The 22,169-nt window shown below is 47.2% G+C and overlaps 2 protein-coding genes across 13 annotated transcripts in view; both read right to left on the bottom strand.

Annotated features, from left to right (window-relative positions):
• Nucleotides 1–973: 973 nt before the first annotated feature.
• kcnj8 (potassium inwardly rectifying channel subfamily J member 8) lies at nucleotides 974–6,110 on the bottom strand. The gene is made up of 2 exons (XM_061229347.1): nucleotides 5,409–6,110; nucleotides 974–3,728 (listed from the first exon to the last, which is right to left on the bottom strand). The coding sequence occupies exons 1-2, from the start codon at nucleotides 5,756–5,758 to the stop codon at nucleotides 2,825–2,827; spliced, it is 1,254 nt and encodes a 417-aa protein (XP_061085331.1). The 5' UTR covers nucleotides 5,759–6,110; the 3' UTR covers nucleotides 974–2,824.
• A 1,174-nt stretch (nucleotides 6,111–7,284) lies between these two features.
• abcc9 (ATP-binding cassette, sub-family C (CFTR/MRP), member 9) overlaps nucleotides 7,285–22,169 on the bottom strand; it is a 42,510-nt gene continuing 27,625 nt past the window's right edge. For 7 of the 12 annotated variants that reach the window (XM_061228951.1, XM_061228954.1, XM_061228956.1 and 4 more), the window contains 11 exons: nucleotides 22,047–22,149; nucleotides 21,303–21,419; nucleotides 19,838–19,958; nucleotides 18,035–18,165; nucleotides 17,454–17,532; nucleotides 15,248–15,356; nucleotides 14,302–14,405; nucleotides 12,539–12,672; nucleotides 12,039–12,101; nucleotides 10,801–10,982; nucleotides 9,623–9,762 (listed from right to left, as the gene is read on the bottom strand). In XM_061228951.1, the coding sequence (XP_061084935.1) occupies nucleotides 10,845–10,982; nucleotides 12,039–12,101; nucleotides 12,539–12,672; nucleotides 14,302–14,405; nucleotides 15,248–15,356; nucleotides 17,454–17,532; nucleotides 18,035–18,165; nucleotides 19,838–19,958; nucleotides 21,303–21,419; nucleotides 22,047–22,149 (1,099 nt within the window). In that variant the 3' untranslated portion in view covers nucleotides 9,623–9,762; nucleotides 10,801–10,844. The other 5 variants (XM_061228952.1, XM_061228958.1, XM_061228961.1 and 2 more) reach the window with 4 other exon arrangements.

Genomic DNA, 22,169 nt, shown 5'->3' with positions numbered 1-22,169 from the left:
GATCTACACTCAGTGACAAATTTGTTAGGTAGGCCTGTACACCAGTCTGTTAATGCAAATATTTAATGAGCCAATCATGTGACAGTGACTAAATGTGTAAAAGCGTGCAGATGTGGTCAAGAGGTTCAGCTGTTTTTCAGACCAAATATCAGAAGGGGGAATAAATGTGACCTCAGTGACTTTGACTCTGGAATGATTGTTGGTGCCAGACAGAGTGGTTTGAGTATCTCAGAAACTGAGCAAACCTGTGAGCAGCAGTTCTGGGGGCAAAAACGCGTTGTTAATGAGAGAGGTCAGAGGAGAAGGGCCAGACTGGTCAAAGCTGCCAGGAAGGTGACAGTAATGCAAATAACCAAACGTCAAACCTCTGTAGTGGATCGTCTGCAGCAGCAGTAGACCAATAAGTCTCATAAATACCTAATAAGACTGCTCACTGAGTGTATATCTCAATGGGATTTACCTGAATAAATAAAGGTTCATTAATAGCCTCAAGGGTCTGGGGATTTCCTCCCTGCATAGGAGGTGACGTCACCCACCAGATTATAAACGAGTGTGTCTCTTGGATGTACACCATGGTCTTTAGCCAAGCAGGTTAGAGAGAGTGTGTGTCTGTGTGTGTGTGTGTGTGTGTGTGTGCCACAGCCATCTAAGGCCATTGTTTGAAACTTGCAGCAGGCCTATCTCCATGACATCATTACTGCGGCATTACTGTATCCTTTTAGATATAGTTCTGGTAAAACTGTTTTTTTTAGGCACAGCAGACACATTTATCAAGACAGTTCCATTGCAAGTCCAAACAATTTAGCAAGCAGTTATAAAAACGAAATGCGGCAAAAACATTGAATGTATGACGTGGCCCAAAGTATTGCTGTTATTTTTACATTCACCGCAAAGATTTTATCGTTGCTATAAGGGTGACACCTTGTGTTAAGGACCCTGAAGCACAAAGCATGATTACAACAGGCTCTCGAGGTTGAATCAAATCAATTTTATTCGCATCGTGCTATTTACAGAAAACCGTCACAAAGACGCTGTGCGGAAAGAGTAAAAACAGCAAAAAAACACAGACCAAAACCCCGAAACGGCAAGCGCAGGTCAGGTGTCATTTATACGGAGTTGGGACGAAAGTCACATCGACAGAACATTCGGCGGTGCACTTCAACTTCCACGACTAAATACAAAATTAAGATCGCTCGCCTTTTACAAGGAAATTATCAGCCGTAGTTTCCTTCTTTATTCTCGTGCCAGTTTTGCAGACGCCTTTGGGTTTTTCCCACCGCAGGAGACGCACAGAAGCAGTCGCTGCGCTTTGACGCTTCTCCTTGTGTCCCTTTTAACGAGGAGCAGCTGCTCTCCCTGCGGTTCAGTTCATCCATGGGTCATGGGAAACTCGGAGAGCTTGGGCACTTGCACGAGAATGATGAAAAAAAAAAAAAAAGCTTAAGATGGACTACGTACTCATAGTTTAGTAATTTACACAAATTTCTGACACTTGATTATACTGATACACGCATAAAGTACAAATGTATTTGTTATATTTCTTTTTCATGACATGAGACTTACAAGTGTTTGCGGGAAACTGTGAAAGTAAAACATTTTATAATGTAAAAGGATGTAACAACATGGATAATTATGTGAAGCATTTCGTATAAATATTTTTCTATTTTATATTATAATTTTTATAATATTATTATAGCTTCGTTGTCAGAGACACTTTCAAGGATCGCAAACAATCAAAAACTGTACATTTCTTTCAAATGATAATAATTATTGCAAAGGTTTGTACAATATTATCCAGTCGGTTCAAGTTTTTTCTGTGCCATGTATATTTTGGCAAAACTGTTTGGTTCTTATTTAAAGATTTTTTTTGACACATTATTAACATTACATGATAGTTTTAATTTAACTTGTGACTTTAATGTGTATATATATATTATAAGCTACACAAAAACATTCAGAGATATGCAATAAACAGCTTACAATTAAATACAGACTTAACATTGCCTATTTAGATTAATATTATTTCTATATCATGTTACATTTTTATAGTTTGTATATTTTGACTCCTTACAAGTAATACCAATGGGTTAATAGTATTGTGAATGATAAACATAAAACAGACACACCGTTTCTCCTCCGTACCAAGAGTAACTAATGTGTAAGGAGGACTGATAATTACATCCTCAGGCCGTATCCATTCCCTGTGCTGGAGAGAGTTGCGCTTTTTGAGCCAAGATGGAAACCGTAGCCAGCAGAACCCAAGGCCACCCTCGGCCACCTGGGACCAAGCCTCACCACCCCTGACCGCAAAGGGACCGTCATGGGGTTGCAGCGTTTTTTGTTCCAAAACTTCTCTTTAAGCCCTGAAGCCCTCAGTGAATTCAATTATATTTCTATACTCTGTCCCAAAGACACTGTACAGAGGAAACGGAGAGGGAGAATTGGGCAAAAAGCCAGGCTTGATCCCTCAAAAAGTGAGCGAAGGGAGGTACAAAAAAAAAAACACCCTAGGTTGAGGAAATATCTGGAGGAGCCTGGCTATAGAGGGGGAGCCCATCCTCCGCTGGGCTAGGACGGGGCTCCTCTTTTGGTCGTTTGCCACGACGGCACCAAGCGAGCAACCTAGGGCCTGACCGAGGGAGCGGTAAAAAACAAAACAAAAAAAAACAAAACTAACACGTCTCAGTAGCTCTGCCAGGCGTTAATACAGAGGAACGAGAAGGGGGAAGAGCAGGAGGGAAAGCTCCAGAAGGGCCCAGGGACAGCGGGGAGCCCCGGCGGTGGCCAGGCAGCAGAGGGCCAGCAGCGGCCTCCAGGCCCGCTGTCACGTGACGGCCATGTTCTGGCTGCCGTCGGGCGTGAGGAACTGCACCTTGGGCACCAGCAGCGCCGAGTTGTTCCTGCGCATGGAGCCGCCGCCCTTCCGCACCGAGTTGTTGCGGCGCATGGAGTTCCTCTTGCGCAGCGAGTTCTGGTGCGACAGCTCGCTCTTCTGCAGCGTCTGGATGAGGATGGAGGGCTTCTCGTCCAGCTCCCGCGCGCTGCACCGCGGCGTGGTGGCGCGCACCGTGTTCCCGAACTTGGAGTAGTCCACCGAGTACACCCCTTCCTCCTCGGTGACGATGGGCACGAAGCGGTGGCCCCACTGGATCTCCTCGGTGACGTAGGAGGTGCGGGCCTGCGTGGTGATGCCGGTGGTCTCCACCACGCCCTCCAGGATGACGATGACCTCCAGGTCGCTGCACTGCAGCTCCATGGCGGAGAGGTCGTAGAGGGGGCTGTCGCGGTCGATGGGGTGGCAGATGATGAGCGGCGCCAGCAGGAAGATGCTGTTGCTGGTGACGGTGCTCTCCGTGTGGATGTCGATCTGGTGGATGGGGATGACCTCGCCCTCGGGCGTGGTGGTCTTGCGCACCACCTGCAGGCGCACGGCCGCGCCGATGATCATGCTCTTGCGCAGGTCGCCCACGCGGAACATGAAGCAGAGGCGGTTGTTGCGCACGGCGATGACGGCGTGCCGGCTGAAGATGAGCGTCTCGGCCCGCCGGTGCGACTGCGCCGTCTTCATGAAGATGCAGCCCAGCATGATGGCGTTGATGATCAGCCCCACGATGTTCTGCAGGATCAGCACGCCGATGGCCGCCGGGCACTGCTCCGTGATCATGCGCCCGCCGAAGCCGATGGTCACCTGCACCTCGATGGAGAACAGGAAGGCCGAGCTGAACGACCTGCGGGAGGTCAGGGGGCAGAGGTCAGACCAGGGGAGAGGAGAGGATTTGTGTTGGGTTCAAATACTTCAGCGCAAAAGATGGCTGTCGAACAAGCGTTTAGTCTTGGATAAGACTTGAGATTTTATTGTTTTATTGTCAAGTAGAAAATATTTCTGTGACAAGTGCAATGTCCTCACCCCTTTGGCAAATCTTGAAATTAGTCGAACTTTTCTCACAGTTTTTTTGTCTCATTTTGCAAAAAAGTAATAAAAATAAGATTTTAAGTCTTATTACATACTTTTCAGTTTTCTGCAGTGTTTTCTGTGCTCTATTGATCTTGCCTGGTGCATTTGTGCCTACAAGGAGGAGCAGTTGGGTGGGGTTTTGACTTTTTGGATCATTTAATTTGTTCCAGTGCACCAGGCAAGCTCAGTCAAATGCAGAATAATATTAGCAGGCACTGCCTTGCACACATTGGTACCAGTGGGTGCTAGTCATCTATTTCAGCTTGTTACATTACATTTACATTTTTGTCATTTAGCTTTTAATCCAAAGTGACTTACAAGTGCATAGGTTCTTCCACAAGTTAAAGCATCACATCCATAATTTGTAAAATACGCATGAAGTGTTGTTCTAAACATATAGTCATCATAAGTGCATTTTTTTGTTGACATTTTTTTTTAAAATGGACATTAAATAAGACATACTATGTCTTTAAATATTCTTTCCTTATTTCTGCCTTGTGTTTACATCAAAAACAGTCTCCTCCTCCCTTCTAAGCCCTGCCTACACCTACAAGATGGCATAAGTGCACGCACCAATAAAACTATTGTTGTTCCTTGTTGACACCAGTGTGTTAGCAGTCCTGAGTGTTTCATTGCCTTTGCAGCTGAAATTGACTGGTGTTTGATGGGTTGGGGCTGCTTAACCACCTTTACTCACTCCCCATCATTCAGCCTTTTTCAGTGGGTGCGTTAGGGACATTTGTGGGTTTGTGGAAATAGGAAATGGCACAGAGGTCTGGAGGCAAAAAGTCACTGGCATCTCTAGTGTAATAAAAAGAAAATGGATATTGTCACAGTCTCAAGCACTTGCCAGTGAAAAAAATATGCTGCATCCACCTGGGTGATGCAGGCGGCCATTTTGTGACAAAAAGCCCACACATTAAGCTTACTGCAGGTAGGCAATAAATACAATAAATATCAAATATTATTACAGATAATATCAAATATTGTGTTAAAATCTTGTGCACATGAAGTGTTCTATTTGCAAACTAAAGACCCACTAATTTGCCACAAATATCGATCAAATATCTATCTTTCATTAAAGTTTACATTGAGACAATTTGCCGGGCGCTCTTATGCATAGGGTTTACAAAACCGCTTTGAACTTCGGTATCATAGGATTGCTTCGTATCCATGTATTCACAAGTATAATTGTCCACACGATTCGTATTACAGCTTAATTTCGTTTAGTAAAGGTAGCCGATTTGCAGGGTTGGCAACCCCGTCCCAACAAAGCTGCGTAAGGAAAAGTGCGCAACTTTTTTATCTTCCAACTTTTATCTTTTATTTTCTCTTGTAGGCCATGAGCCATAAATTAAATTTACAGTTACAGTTTTTAATGCAGAAAACCTGAAAGCGCAGACCATTTTATTTTTTTTAACGACATTTTTATTTTACAAAAATATATACTCACTTGACATTAGTGACACACCACTGCTCGCTTCTTGAGCGGTTGGAGTCCATGTCCCCGTGCGCGAACGCCACCAGCCACCACCCCATCCCGAAGAGTAGCCAGCTGCACAGGAACGTCATGGTGAATATCACCAGCGTGAAGCGCCATTTCAGATCAACCAGCGTGGTGAAGACGTCTTGCAGAAACCGTCCCTGCTCGCGGATGTTCTTATGCGCCAAGTTACAGGAGCCGTTTTTGGCAATAAAGCGGGCTTTGTTAACCCTGTCCCTGAAAACGGGCTTCCGCGGCATGCGAGATGCGAGTCCCGGGAGCCCAAACTCTTCGGGGATGATGCTCTTCCTCGCCAGCATCTTTTGCGCAAAGTATTTTAACCGCTAACCAATACAAAATAATGTACTTCAAGAACTCAGTTTACCATATCGATGGTTTTAGTCAACTCATATAGCCGAAACGAGCCTGTAACTTCATTTTTTAAAAAGCAGAATGCATCCAGTGCGAAAAACGGCTGAAATATGAAACGGATATTTGCCAAAATAATTCAAGATCATTTCATGCTTTTCATTGCTGCTTTGCATCAGTTGGATAGCCGCATGACTGGCATATACAAAAGAATATCCACACAAAGATACCTATCCATAACCTCCATTCCCTAAATGAACTCCGCAGGGTGCGCTTTCAAAAAAGTTTGAGGCAGCCGAAGAGTCAGTGAAATGGTCCCGACTGCCCTCCAGTTCTTTTGACGTAGGCTCCAGGCCATGGGCGGGATACTTTAGACTTATGAAATATCAGTTCTCTGCGTGGAATGCTCCGTTAAATTAATCTTTGAATCGCACATTTAACTCAACCCTTAACTCAAGTCTTTTTATGTGAATTGCGGGCAACACATTTCAGGATTCTTTTCAACTTTAATTGGAGAATACTAGCCTATTTCTAGTGTAAGGCATACCTGCATTTAGGAATCTTTCTAAGTCAATCTCTTGTGTTCGTTTTTATTTATTTATTTATTTATTTATTTATTTATTTTTTCCATTCTTTGTCAAGGGTATAAAATCAGGCTGATTCATCTATAACTGTAATGGCAAGTCATAATATACAATTTTTGCTCAGCAGGTGGCGTTTGTGAGCAAACGATTGGGCCCTAGTACTTCTGTTGTCTTGAGATTTACGCACGAAAAATCGGGGGGAAAAAGCCAGCGGGTGCTTCAAGTGGCTGACGGATATCAGCCGTCTTCCCCTGCTAATTCTGAAAAAAGGCTATATGCCGTTGCATGGTAACAGCAGCATGCTTTTGAAAGCATTCCATAGCATTTGAATGGTTTTGCACTGCTGTCCGATTCAGCTTTAAACCCCATGATTCTACACTCAGTGAGCAATTTATGAGGTAACCTTTACACCAGGTTGTTTTTGCAAGTATCTAATCAGTCAATCATGTGGCAGCAGCTAAATGTATAAAAGCATGCAGACATGGTCAAGAGGTTCAGCTGTTTTTGTCCACACCGAATGTCAGAATGGGGAAGAAATGTGATTTGAATATCTCAGAAACTGCTGATCTCCTGGGATTTTCAATAATAACAGTCTCTAGAGTTTGCAGAGAATGGTCCGGGGGGAAAAACATCCAGTGAGCAGCAGTTCTGCGGGCAAAAACACCTTGTTAATGAGAGGTCAGAGGAGAAGGTGACAGTAATGCAAATAACCACACATTACAACAGTGGTATGCAGAAGAGCATCTCTGAACACACAACACTTCAAACCTCTTAAGCAGCAGCAGAAGACCAATAAGTCAAAGAAATAGGTTGAATAAATAGCTAATACAGTGGTCACTGAGTGGGGAGACCATTACAAAATTTAGAGTCAGAGAAAGGAAACGTCATATGCATAAAGGGCAACTTAAAACATTTTATTTCAGGAAGAATTACCGCATACATTTAAACCAGGAATATTCATCCACAGCAATTTTATTATGAAGTGTAAAAAGAAGGCACACAAGCCTATATTGTTCAGATAAATGATTTGTTCAAAAAGGTCACAGAGTAATTACATATTTACAGGTAAGACACATACAGTTCAAATTTTTGGAAAACAAAATAACCCAACTAAAGTGGCAGTTTGGTTGTTCATGTTCTGTGCTCTTGCGCTGGAACAATGCTGAGTTTGTGGGTGTTCTGCTGCATTGAGTACATTTGAAAGAGTACACACACACACGCGTGGTGAAGGTGTAACCGTCTCCAGAGTCAACGCAAAGCGAACTGCCATCCTCATCCCAATTAAAGCCAGTTAACCAGTTATCAACTGAGTCAACGACGGGCGGGAGTCATTTCAACAATTCTGTTTTCAGTTGCGGTTTTATTCCACAGTTATTGCCACGATATAACATTTTTGCATTTGCCTGCGGAGTTTGCATAGTTTTGCCATAGCAATTCTATGGATGTGAGAATTAAAAGAAAACGACAAAAAAAAGAACATATTTCAGTGGACGGTTAACAAAATTCCAATGGACACTATAATTTAGTAGGTGGTGTCGTAGGCTACGACACCGGTGGTATTAAGAGGACATCGTTTCTATTATTAGGATATTCTCTACCAGCAGTAGCCAGTCCCACAGGTTGTCCACATTGTCTTGGCAAAGCAAGCAAAATTAGTCCCAAGGTCCTTTTGTGTTTGACGCGAGACTGATCTTGGAGTGCTCTCCCTGGCCTTTGACAATTGGACGTTTCTCCAGAGGGAGGGCAGACCAGGACATTCTGCGGCTCGGTGGCGATGCCCCTCGTCCATAAACAGACGGCTCGCTCCAGAGGTGGATAGCGCCCAACCTGTGGATTCGCGACCTTATAAAGGCAAAAATCCAAACGCGATATATGAAAGAGGTCCGTCTGACTCATGAGGCGTACACAGAGAAGAGGTCAGGCTTCCACACGAGTCAAGCTGGCTTTCTTCATCCGCGACGGATCGGAGAAAAAGAAAACCTGCTCATGAAGTTTTGTTTTTCATTTTTTTGGGGGGGGGGGATGCAGAAACGTGACAGCTGCCCTTCCCTCTGAACCCGCCCTTGTAGGCTACGCCGCTGCCCAGCGCTCAGCTAGAGATCCATAGAGCTGTCAAGACATTTGGAGAAATAACAGCCTTTCCTAAAAGTGGGACCATGGGAGGGTAACCGTTCAGTCGCCCTCTGTTAGACTTATTTTTCTCTCTTAAATTTTTGTCTTATCTTTGACTATGAAAGGTAAATGCTTTAAAGTGCTATGCTTCTTGGCACAAAGACTGCACAGTTTAGCGCAGGACTGGTACACAGCGTGTTGATGTGTCGGGCTACGGTGCGCTATATTTGGGCGCTGTAAGTGCACGGCGGGTTACCCTGCGATTCCCTCAGAGGTTGTGTCGAGTCGAAAGTTTATGAAAACCCCTGCAGCTCGGAGACGATGTTTCGACCGTCACGTAGGCCATCTGGCCGACGTTTTGAACTTTATTTATTTCTGATTTTTGTCTGTTTTCGTCTTGACAGTTCACACGCTGCGGCCCTGTCGGTTCAGACACGTCGCGCAAGGAAAACGGCGCGCACGTGCAACAGGAAGAGGGTGACGTCTGAAGTACGGAAGGGAAAGCACTCTGGTGCAAAGTCATCCCATCTGCGCTCCTGGGAAATAAATGTTTCGTAACTGATTAAAATCAGATATGTGCAGATAGTCACGAGAGTCTTAACTGCGGTCTGAAGGGCAGGGCCTTCCCATTAGTCCGACTCTTGGCTAAAGGAGGGAAAATGGCATCGCCTGGCGTATTTAGCTTCCCGACGGCCATTAAGCAGACAGTGGCACTTGCCATGATCTCCAGGGACCACATTACGTGCACACACTCTGTCCGTTGTGATTACACTGAGCTGTACACATTAGCCAGACAGATAAACAGACACTTTCCAGGTCTGTGTACGTACAGTTCCAACAAATTCAGCAACTGTCTCAGTCTCCGTCGATACTTGCTTATTACATTGGATTTATTATAGGCAATGTAGCTGGCACATAACAGTAATGGTAAAATAGACATGATAAACAAAAAAAAAAGAAAGACTTATTTTAAAGTAATACTTTTAATATAAAACATCTGTGTTCCTTCACTGGATTGGTGGCTCAGTCAGTGTCTCTTAGGAGTTGTTTTTAAAAATTGCGTTCCCGGGTGGTGTTGCTTTCCTTTGTGGTGGGCGCAGACAGAGCCGCTCCGGGCGCGTCTACATGTCGGCCCTGACGAAGGAGGCGAACATGCCGTCCTCCTGCTCCAGCAGGGTCTCTGGCCTGTCGTACTCCAGGATGTTCCCACGCTTCATCACAATCACCAGGTCAGCAGTCAGGATGGTGTGGACTCGATGCTGCAGCGCACACACACACAAACAAACACAGGCACACACACACACACACACACAGAGGCACATACACACACACACGCACATACACACACGCACGAACATAGGCACACACACACACACACACACACACACACACAGATGCACATACACACACACACACGCACATAAACACACGCACGAACACAGGCACACACACACACACACAGAGGCACATACACACACACACACACGCACGAACACACAGAGGCACATACACACACACACGCACATACACACACGCACGAACACAGGCACACACACATACACACACGCATGCAAATACACACACGCACGAACACAGGCACACACATACACACACGCACAAACATAGGCACCCCATGCAGGCACACACACACGCAAGCACAGGCACACACATACACAGACGAACACAGGCACACACATACACACACGCACGAACAGAGGCACGCACACACACGCACGCACAAACACAGGCACACACATGCATGCACACACACCCAAACACACACACACAAGCACAGGCACACACACACACACACACACACACACACACACAAGCACAGGCACACACACATGAACACACTCGCACAAACACAGGCACACATACGCAAGCACAGGCACATACACACACACAAAGCAAAGTGGAAATATTCCAGTGTTAGGGCAGTAAAAAGCCAATGTTCTTGTCCTACACTGCCCAGCTCACAGGACACTTGGATATATCAGAGACACTTAAAACGTCTTATACACACGCACGAACACAGGCACACACACAAATACACACACGCACACACACACACACAGTCACAGAGCACCCCAATAAGGGGGCACATACACACACGCACAAACACAGGCACACACACACACACACATACACACACGCACACACACATACGCACACACGCACGCACGCACGCACACACACACAAACACACACACGCACACAGTCACAGAGCACCCCAATAAGGGGACACATACACACACGCACACACAAACACACACACACATTCTCGCAGTACCAACCCGGGGGCCAGACTGGAGGGGCCGTCAGGGCCCACGGGCCGGAGCTACTTGTTGGTCCTCACTAAGACGGCGAAGACGCTGTCCTCCTGAGCTAGCAGGCTGGCTGCACTGTCACACTCCACTAATATCCCCGAGGAGAACACTAACACCTGCTCCGCCTTCACGATAGAGGACACCAGGTGCTGCACGGGAGAGAAAGGAGGAAGAGGAGGAGGAGGAAGACGATAGTCCAGTACAGAGCTGCAGAGTGGCAAAGCAAGAAAGGCTATGCTGGGAGGAGGAGGGGGTTGTAAACAAGGAGTCAGGTAATTTGTCAAGTATTATTGTCATTTTAAGTTATTTTCCCCCTCCCAAAAACGTTTAATTCCTTGGTACAGGTCTTTATACTGATTTGACTTATTTGAAAATATAGCAAAAAAAAAAAAAAAAGTTTTCTAGTCTCTGAACGTGACAGTAATTTGTACAATGTCCACGTGTTGCGGGGGGACTGCAGTGTACTGGCAGAATTTAATCTATATTTTCTGCGTCATGCATTTTTACTGTGCTCCCATTTCATAAGGGCAGGCTGTAGGGCTTTCCCTTTAAGCTGATGTTCTCACACTATGCGTGACTGTCACCCAGGGCCGCTGCGAGCGGGGTTAAATGTGGCCCAGAATTCCTAGCTGCGCCCCAACTGTCACTTGACGGTGCTTATGATTTAACTTGAGTGACTATTTGAGTGAGCTTTCAGTAGTTGTAGCTAAAGAGGACCTAAACTACAACATTACTGAAAGCACTTAGATGACTTGGTTTCAGCTGCCGGACCTGTCTGAAAGTGGACACTACAGCAAGCTTTCTAAATTCTGACAGTAGGATACAGTATGTCCCTCAGGACCTTAAACTTGCTGTGACTAGCTTGCGTTTGTGCTCTGTGAATTATTCCCCTGGGAGAAATGTGGGAGATGACTTTCACAAGCAGTGAACTCGTGAGTGGAAGGAACAGGGAATGATTAAATAAGACAGGAAGCAGAGAAAATAGATTTGATTTAAGGAGGTGAAAGTAGATTTGAGTTGTAGTGGCAGCAGTAGCAGAGGCAAAGGAACAGGGTAGCCTGAAAAAGGCAGAAATTTGGCAGGCGCACAGGTTTCTATCTCCGTGTCTTTTCGCTGTATGAAATCAAGCCTCAGAAACTGACTGTCGTGTCAGTTGAAAACTGTTGGGAGTTTCAGCGGACGGGCCGCAAAGACGCGTGACTTACGGCGATGGTGACGACGGTGCGATCCGCAAACGCCGTCATGACGACCTTCTGCAGAATGTTCTCCTGTAAGGGGAATGACAGACAGACCCACACAAGCCTGTTTCAGTGGCAGCTCACTCCACCACATGCATTCATACCAAACCCGGGTCAATTATTTCATTTGATTTGGATTCAAGTACGTTTCTGTGCTCGATTTGATCTTGCCTTGGTTGGCGCAGTTGAGCCAACCTGTTTTTGGAAGTATTCGGTTGGTTCCAAGTACACCAGGCAAGCTCAGAAAAGCGTTGAGAATTATGTGAATTCAAAACGATTATGTCATTAACCCTGATCTGAGCTGTACAGCAGTTCAGTAGGGTGGTCGTGAACACAGTGGCGGTGACACTGGGAATCAAACCCGCAACCTCTCGGCTGTGCTCTCGAAGCGCTACCCGGCAGTACCGCCGGCGCGCTATTGTTCCTCCGTCTGATCTGGGACGCGCGGGACTGTCGCGCTGACTCACCGTCGCCATGTCGATGGAGGCCGTGGCCTCGTCCATGATGAGGATGCTGCTCTTGCGGACGAAGGCTCGGGCGAGGCAGAAGAGCTGCCGCTGGCCCACGCTGAAGTTCTCCCCGCCCTCCGTCACCGCCGCGTCTGCTCGGCAACACAAGTCACACTTTTAATACAAAACTCCGTTTCATATAAAAACGCCGTTTCCGAACAGCTTGGCTTTTCGATTCGTCGTCAGTGCAGAGGGAGACATTGGACCCCGGGTCAGGCAACAGCCAATGCCCGACCTGCACACACGCGTGGAGAGATACGCCCACCTGCACGACCTCATTCCCTCTGTAGAGGACGAACGCGAGGTAACCTGCGGCAACGGGACCTTGTGTGTGTGTGTGTGTGTGTGTGTGTGTGTGTGCGGTGTGTGTGTGTGTGTGTGTGTGTGTGTGTGTATAAAGTGATGATGTAGCTGTTGGGTATCTCACTTGGTAAAAGCATTGTTTACGGTACATGCGTGAGCACCATGAGTGAGCTGAATCTGTCCTGTGCTGACTGTGGCTGGCAGCCCTGCTGGGGTGGTGCGCAGTTGGCTTCTCGTTGCCCAAGAGATATATGGGAAGGATTCAGTCATACCAGTGTTCATTGCTCGAGCAACCCCTGTCGGCCATCCTGGTGCCCATGGCTTATTCTACGCACATATTGGGTCTCCTCCGCCCCCGCCCTTTACGTGCAGGGCTGGTGGCCGTGGTCTAAAAATAAGCTGCTGGCTGGCAGCGTGAGTTTCAGAGGAGAACTGCGACTTCTCTCTCCAGGTCTGGCAGGAGGGGGGCGTATACCAGCGAGCTTGGACATAGTTGCCGATCGGCACATTCCAAATCCGGGTGGGAGACGCCGAAATCAAAATAAAAAATAAAAATGATACCAGTTGTCCTATCCATATTTTATTACCCCTAGCTACAGCCAAGTAGCGCTGGCACCGATATTACCGTCCGCCAGGGACTCATTTGGCATGTACACTGTGGCATGGAGTACAGGCCTTTGTCCAGAGCCAGTTACACAGATTACATTCTTTACATACAATCCATCTGTGCAGCTGGATATTTTTACTGCAGCAGTTCAGCTTGAGGGTACAACAGCAGCCCCTCACAGGGACATGAAACCCACGGGGACCTGGAAGGCTGGTGACTTAAGCCCCAGTGCAGCCATCAATCAGATCTGTGCAACTGTTGGGCCCTTGAGCAGGGCCCGACAGCTTAGTCCAATCGACTGTAAGTCCCTTTGAATAAAAGCGTCGGTGAAATGACTGTAATGTAACAATGTAAAGTTAGACTCCACACGCCTTGTTTCCAAGGCCTAAATCAGACAAATCAGATTGAAGGGTAACCACACAGTCTAGCAGACTCTGTGACCCTCTGTGAGTTTCCGGTCCACAGCCAAGGGTGAAACTTTAGTTTGAATTTTCAGGCGGTTGAAATCCAGGTGGCATGCCCACTAGGAAGACATTTTTTTAAAGAGAGCAGCTCTGAAATGATCATTTCTGGGGAAGAATACTTCAGATTAGTGATGAGGATATCCCAATCGCGTCATGAAAATCCCATCTTTATTTCATGAAATTTGTCATCATATTAAATATTATTGGGGGGGGCGGTGATTTGGCCTGTTTTGAAATATTGGGGTATATTCCCCCCCATAATTACACCCTTGTCCCCACAGTCTGGGGGGAGGGTTTGGGCTCTAGGGGGAGCTTTGCGACGGCGCGAGAGAGAGAGGAAGCCTTACCCAGTCCTCCGTGCAGACCCTTGACCATGTTCTTCAGCTGGGCGATCTCTAGCGCCTCCCACAGGCCCTCGTCCGTACACGTGCGCTCCGGGTCCAGGTTGAACCTGCGGGACCACAGGACCGCAGTCAGGGAGATCCAAGCGCTTAATGTCACCTCCGCTCCTCTTCTCCTCATATTTTTTATTCCTCGCAGAACAGAGGCGGACATCTGACAGAACAGAGCACGCGAGTTTAAACAAGTGTCCATTTTTGGGAATATTTTACGGAAGGAGCCGTGATATATTGCACTTCTCAGTGAGTGAAGCAGGTTGAGAGCTTCAGGTTTTGGTTGCGCCGCCCGCTGGAGCATGATAATTATTGGTTTGATGGAGCATGAGAATTATTGGTTTGAACAAAAGGAACCGTTTCGGAATATTCCTTATAAGAGGAAGGCACTGCTTATTGCATAAGAGTGTACATATATGTGATTAGAATGTTCTTACATCAGCATTAGAATGTCCAGTTAACAATTACAACTGGCAATTGAAAGCAATGGAGTTTGAGAAAACACTGACTTAGAATTCTTCTTCTTGGGAAAACCCTGCTCTTCAAAGGGTTAAAACTGCGTAATCCAGGGCCGTTAATCACTTTCCCCTGAGAAAATGTTCTGTTTATTGCTCGAGGCCTTGTCTGTTTGTGTTACATATCTGGGGCTCTCTTTGTTCGAAACATACACCCTGTCCTCCAGGGGCCCGTCTGTGTGTTTATTCAGCAGTGCGTCCCTTTTTAACGACACGCCATAAAGCCAGCGTAACACGGCCATATGCGAGCCGCGAGACGTCCTAGGCACCCGCAACGCAACCGGGCATTGCGGCTTTCCGCAAATGTCATAACTCGTCTTGACGAACGCCGGGAAATGCGCAAAAAAAAAATGGATTTCAAATGAATTAACTCCGTCCGGGTTTACCGGATGGTTCCGCTGAACAGGATGGGGTCCTGCAGGATGATGGAGAGGCGGGAGCGCAGTGTCTGCAGGGGCAGCTTGCAGATGTCGATGCCGTCGATGATGATCTCTCCTGGTGGGACATAACACAGCATGATGACCAGAACAGGCCATTCAGCTCAGCAATGCTACCTGGTATCTGGCGCCATATCAAGCCTGGCCTTGAAAACCCCCAGATTCTGCCTCCACTCCCCTCCTCGTGTCTGTGTGGAAGTTATCCTTTTTTAAATTTAAGCCCCCTTGTTCTGCGAGTAGAACTTAATCTGAAGAATCTCCTGTAGTTCAGTTTATTAATCCCTTTTATGAACTTAAAACTCTAAATCTCCTTTTACTGAGCTTGCAGATGCTTTTATCTTTTATATCAGGAATCACTTTGGTTGCCCTTCTTAAAACCTTTTCCAGCAAGTTTTTCTTTCTTGTAGTACGGTCCCCAGAACTGCACACGATACTAAGTGTGGTCTGACAGAGGTATTTTACAAGCAGAGTATAACTTCCCTAGATTTTTCTCAATACTTTTGACTATATATCGGGTTATAGGCTTTGATCTACTATTGCTCCCAAGTCTTATTCAAACTGGAATGCGTGCTAATGCTGCACATGAAAGGTGCTCCTCCAACTCCTCTCTATGGGAGTTTTACCCAAGCAACGAACAAACCACAAATGTTCCTTTGCGCTCTTGTTCTTTTTCCAGGAAAAATGCCATCAGAGAATGGGCTTTGTCTAACCACAAAGACATTTGCCGCAGGACTGCCTTTGGCGAGAACGCTGGAACAAATCCACAGCCCCATAAATCTCAGCTTTTGACTTTATAAGGAAGCGTTTGTCTTGTGGGAAATGTGCCACAAGTCATACAACTTTCTTTGGGGAATATGTTACAAAGAGCAGAGCTTTTGTTTAAAACATTGAGGGGCATATCTTCCAAGTTTGGCTTTGGTTAAGTTTCACCCAAGTGGACCGTGGACAAAGAGATGACAATTTGGGTAGTGCTTGAAAACCATCAAACTGTAAGGATGCTTGGGGGACATACAGTACTGTGAAAAAGTCTTAGGCACCTGTATAACATTCTGTACAGATAAGATTCTTTCAAAAATAATTCAATGAAAGGTCCTATGTAAACGTATTATACATTTAACATTACATTTGAGTAATTTGGCAGAATAGTTAAAAACTGAATCAAATCAAAACATTTTGTGACCACCCTTCGGTGTTAAAACTGCATCACTTCCCCGAGATATAGAACTGCAGGACAGCGTTGGCTAAGACTATCAGCAGGGAGGTTGTTCCAAGCATGTTGGAGAACTTGCCACAGTTCTTCTGCAGACTTTGGTTGGCTCCTTGCTTCTGATCTCAGACAGCCTTGATCAAGTTTTTTATGTAAAAAGTAGTCAATTGCTTACAGTAATATTTTACTTTTTAAAATTAAAATGTAAAATAAAAACTTTTGGAAAATGAATATTTTCCAAAAAAAATAAAGTCTAGGGTGCACAGTACTGTAAGTAACTTCCTAGCTGGACAAAGTAATGGAATCCCTCCACTATGGTGGACTTTTGAAACAAAACCAGATGAGCTGTGTCTCACAGTGTACCACTCAACCTGGCTGCAGTGTTTGGGCACAAAGTGGCAGAGCTAAATGAAAATTGCCCCTCACTTCCTCTCTCCGGTCTCGCTGAAATCTCGCTGTTTAACTTCCGAGACAAATGGCCGTACGTGACAGCTCCTGTAAACGACGTTACTCAAACAAAGGAAGCTGGCCAGGCCGGCCTCGACGATAACGGGGGCGATTGTACACATTGCTTTATCAAACCAGCCGAAAATATACAACTTTTTAAGTACGAGCCGTACTTCTCTCTGAGAAATGCGTCCGAGCAACCAGACCGCATGAGCTCGTGGGTCGTGCTGCCATTACGCGGCAGTCGCAGAAATATGTTTGCCCTTCAAAATGGCTGCCGGCTAGGCGGAGGCTGTGCTCATGTTCATCACGGTGCGAGCAGCAGTGTGAAATTATGTTGAGTATGGAGCTGGCTGAACTGGTCAACCAGCTACCGGAGTTGTTCGTCTTCAGCGGTGGCGGCGCCTCCAGACCACCCAGGGGTTCCTCTTGGATCTGCGTATCTGCGTTGAGGGCTCTGGGGCCCACCCGCGCACTGCGAATCAACTCGTGGACACCAACCTTCAAACATGTCCACCATGTTGAAGAAGGCCAGAGAGAGGGAGGACTTCCCGCTGCCTGTGCGTCCGCAGATGCCCACCTAGAGAGAGAGAGAGAGAGAGAGAGATAGGAAGAAAGAAAAGAGATAAAGGGAGAGAGACAGCGTTCCCTACGCGTCTGACAGTTTGATACACAACCTGACATCGCTCTGAACGAGGCCGCTGGGAACAGCATGAGGACCCTCAGCTGTTGTAACGCCCGGCCCAGAGGAGCCAGGGAAAGATCTGGAAAGATCAGGCAGGCCGGGGAGGGCAGAGAATTCAGGAAGACTGAGATCAGCGGCTTTTAATCTCGAATCCCCTCCCTTCACTACTTGAGTTGTATAGCGTTTGGCGCAAAATGGCCGCCATTCATCACCTCGGCGGGTGCTGCACACTGGCAGCAGTTGAGGTGAATTTCTCTCTTCAGACGTCACCATAAACCTGTCTTGGAAAGGGTTGTATTTTGAATACTGCATTAATTCTGTTGTTTAAAACAGTCTGCGGTCCAGGTGTGTCACGTGACATACAGTAGCGTATGCAGGGACGAGGGGCACGGCCTACCTTCTGTCCGGGGTTGATGTAGGCATTGACGTGCTTCAGTACAGGCTTCAACATGGGGTCGTACCTCACGCTCAGGTCCTGGATCTTTATCTCCCCTTGCTGGGGCCAGTCCTCAGGTACCTGGGACGCATCTGAAGGGCCAAGCGACAATCGTCATCACACAGTCAACAACCGGGGGGCCACACAGAGCGAATTACATCACACAGTACTTTATGAATGCTAAATGGTGAATACAGTACTATACTGTATTTTACTGTAAACACAGTATTTTACTGCCAACATTACAGAATAGGGACATCAGTCACACTTCACTCCATGCGCTAAATCTGCCAATCACGCCTCAGCCTCTCCCCCTGCGGGGCCCTTCAGCAGAGAGGAACGTTTTTAAAGTTATCTGGCCCTCGTCCCTCCTGAGAGTGCTGTGCTGTGGATCTCCCTGCCAGCTTTCTGCCCCGAGGAGACCCCTGGGTGAAGTGTGTCATTGTTTTGGATTCAAATACTTTCCTGCGTCTTTTTCATCGGTATTTCATAGGTTCCAAAACACCGGACAAACTCAGTAAAGCATAGAAGAGTATTCAGATCCCAAACAAAAAGATGTGGATATGAAAAGATCTGCCCGCAATGCAACCTTCTCATTCCAGAGCAGGAAGCTGTGGACATTAATCACCCACTGGCTTTGAAGAAGCACAGCGTGATAAAACTGCATGATTCATTGTGATTCATTAGTTTATGTTTGTTGGCCTGTGGATAGTACATTCAGGCCAAAATCACTTCTCTGCACCCGTTGCTTTCTTAAGAGGAGCGCCAATCAGTTTTTGTTTAATTTGTTTTTTTCATTGTGTATCCCTTAAAAAACAATTAGCTTTACAAGATTTTGAGTCACTGGCAGGTGCCTCCTCATTGGTGTGATGGTTGTTGCTGCTTCTACATTCCACATTCAGTAGGGTCATCCATATTCATAAAGCGACATGGCACAGGCAGTAAGAGCAGTCGTCTGGCAGTCGGAGGGTTGCTGGTTCGATCCCCCGCCCGGGCTGTGTCGAAGTGTCCCTGAGCAAGACACCTAACCCCCAAATGCTCCTGACGAGCTGGTCGGGGCCTTGCATGGCAGCCAATCGCCGTTGGTGTGTGAGTGTGTGCATGAATGGGTGAATGAGAAGCATCAATTGTACAGCGCTTTGGATAAAGGCGCTATATAAATGCCAACCATTTACTATTTACCAGTTAGCTGTCAACAAATGCATGAACTGAAATGCATGAACCATAAAGCAAAATACAGAGACATACAGGTTACATTCGTTTCAGGCCAGAGGCGGGGAGAAACATCAGCGGAAGACGAGTTTAAGCGCACGTTCCACGCCGCCGTGGAATTCCCGCCGTTATCGGCTGTACTTTTCCACTGCGTCACGGGGAGGATGGGCCGTCCGATGGCGGTAAACGCCCAGGCACGAGCGGCCATCGCTCCTGCTGTGCAGGGACCCTGGGTTTCAGCCCCCACCCTCCGCCCAACGGCATGTGTTTACAACCTCAGAGCTGCCTCTCTCTCTTATCCTGCCGCCATGGCAACAGTCCACATAAACTCCCCCTGCTTTGGATGGAAAACGACAAAGCATCCACACTGCAAGATAACAATTCACATTTGGAAATCACAAACCCCTATGTCAGGCTGACCAGTCCCTCTCTATAAACGGTGCACAAAAAGCAGATGGATTAATAGGCTCTCTCTGTAAAACCTTTTTTTAACTTTTTTTTTTCTCTTGGAGTGAGAGAACATTCCGGAGACCTGAAGACTTCTCTCCTTACCCATGGAGCCCTCGTAGTTCTCTGACTCTGTGCTCAGGAAGCTGTTGACCTTCTTCACGGCGGCCATCTGGACCTCCAGGTCCGCCAGGTTCCTCACCACCCAGTTCAGGTAGTTTGTCACCTGGAGCAGACGAAAGCACAGGGAAGATGCAGGCAGCCTGGTCGAGTAGTGGCTAAGGTGCATGATGATACTAGCATACTTTATCAATAAATATTAAAAATACTCTATAGTATAGATGTGATATTGTGGCTTGTGCAATCCGTGCAACATTCTGCAAAAGTGTAAATGCTCTGCCCGTTTGTGTGGCGCACACAACGCAAACTACGCAGAAGTATGAAACAGCCTTTATTCTGGAAAGAAATCCAGTAATTACCACAACCGGCTCTTGCCAATGCATGTCTTTGAGCTGGTGAGGATAACATTTTGGTAAACACTCGAATGTTATCATGCATTGTATAATGACCAGTGCGTGTAACGGTCCATTCAACTGAAAGCAAACCGAATCATTTTAGCCAAGCAAGCACTTGAGAACTTTTCCTCAAGTTTTTTTTTGCTTTGATCCGTGGCATTATCGGCCAGGTTGGGGCCCTCGTTTTCAACTGACTGAGAAACCGACTCAGTCGGTTTCTCAGTAACGTCCCGTTAATAACTGGCCGGCTTCCCCCTGGACTTCGCACACACGCGCCTAAAACGGCGTTCAGGTGAAGGCCGGCCCCCGTGACGCACCCCGCCGGGCCGGCCGGTTCTGACTCTCGGCTTGCGTGCCCGTCCGACATCGGGCCGCTCCACACTCGCCACGTTCACAGTCCTGTGTGGTCGGTCACTTTGTTTGTCTTTGGCCTTTCTTCTCCCTCCAGTTTGGCTACGGTCACCGCGCCGTTTCTGCTCACTTCTGTGTGTTTCTGCTCACTTCTGTGTGTTTCTGCTCACTTCTGTGTCACTTGCTGCCGTGACGGGGCTTGGCGGCTGACGCTCTCTCGCGAGCCGGCGGCCGTTAGCGCTTAGCGAACACCAGGAGTACCGCTGCCCGTCGTGTTCGTGTTTCGCAGACGCCCGACGCACTTCTGACTTCTGTTAGGCCCCTCGGGTTGTGCTGCCTTGGCTGAAAGTCCAGGTTCCGAGAGTAAAAGTCTTCCCCACTATTTTGGTCCAGTCACCTGGATTTCCTAATCGGCTCAGTTCAGCAGAAAGGAGGTAGAACTGATGAGTGAACAAATGGGTGGAGAAAAAAAACACGTGGCAGGACTTTTACTTTCTGACGCCTGGACTTTCCATCTCTTAAGCTTAAGCGAATGTCCTGTAACGCAGTGGCGTCGCAACTTTTCCGCCCGGACATCTCGCGGTCTGAAGAGGTCCCTCCGCTCCGCCCGGACGGCGGCAGACTGCAGTCTCTTAAGGATCCCTCGGGAAGGTTTTGCCGCCCCTCGGGGCGTGTAGGGGGGGGGAGGTGACGGAGGAACTCACCGTGAGGGCGTACGTCAGGCCCAGGCCCACGTGGGCGGCGCGGGGTTTGTAGTCAGGGTCCCCGTACCAGAAGAAGGAAATGGCCGCCGTCAACACGATCACAGCGCCCAAGTAGTCCTGAGAGAGAGAGTTGGAGCATTCAGTTAACACTTGCGTGCTATCGGTATTGTTGACCTCCCTTTTTTCTTTTGTCTTTTTTTCTTTTTTAGCACTTAGCGAATTGCCAGCCGCCCTGCTTATCTCTGTGTTCATGTTTACCCTGGTGTGAAATCCGGCTTTGACCTGCTTGAAATTACCGGCTAACCGGCTGTTCCAAAACATAGCTTGAGCAGGTCAAACCATGTTGAGTATGGAGCTGGTCTGGAGTTGGTCAACCCAGGTACCAGCTGTTTCAAAACCTAGCTTGAGCTGTTTATTTTAGCAGGGTAGCTAATCCTGACTTCTGTCTTTGCATTTGGGGAACACCAACAGTACTGCTGTCCACTGTATTAGGGTTTAGCGACCTAATACAGGTGCTTCTGACTTCTGTTTTCACTTAGCGAACCACAGCAGTGCCGTTTCTGCTTCTGGATTTGCTCACCAAGGTTAATCTGTTTCTTTTACAAATACGAAGACATGCAGATGAGATGACTAAGGGGGGTGGAATTATGAGGGCGTTGCTGCAAATGTGCGAAATAAAATGACCAGTATTTGTACGGTGGTTTAACCCGGGGTACGTTCTGGGAGGTACGACAATTGCCTTACCGTTCTGACCTCCAGCCAGCGGTTGGCAGCAGAGAGGAACAGGTAGGCTGTGTTGTTGGTGTCCGTCAGCTCCAGCATCCTCTGCTTAAAGCGAGCCTCGTGCCTGAGCATCCAGAAATCGCA

Source organism: Conger conger, chromosome 19, assembly GCF_963514075.1.
Source record: "Conger conger chromosome 19, fConCon1.1, whole genome shotgun sequence".
NCBI classification, from domain to species: domain Eukaryota; kingdom Metazoa; phylum Chordata; class Actinopteri; order Anguilliformes; family Congridae; genus Conger; species Conger conger.
This window is presented reverse-complemented; position numbering and strand designations above follow the sequence as displayed.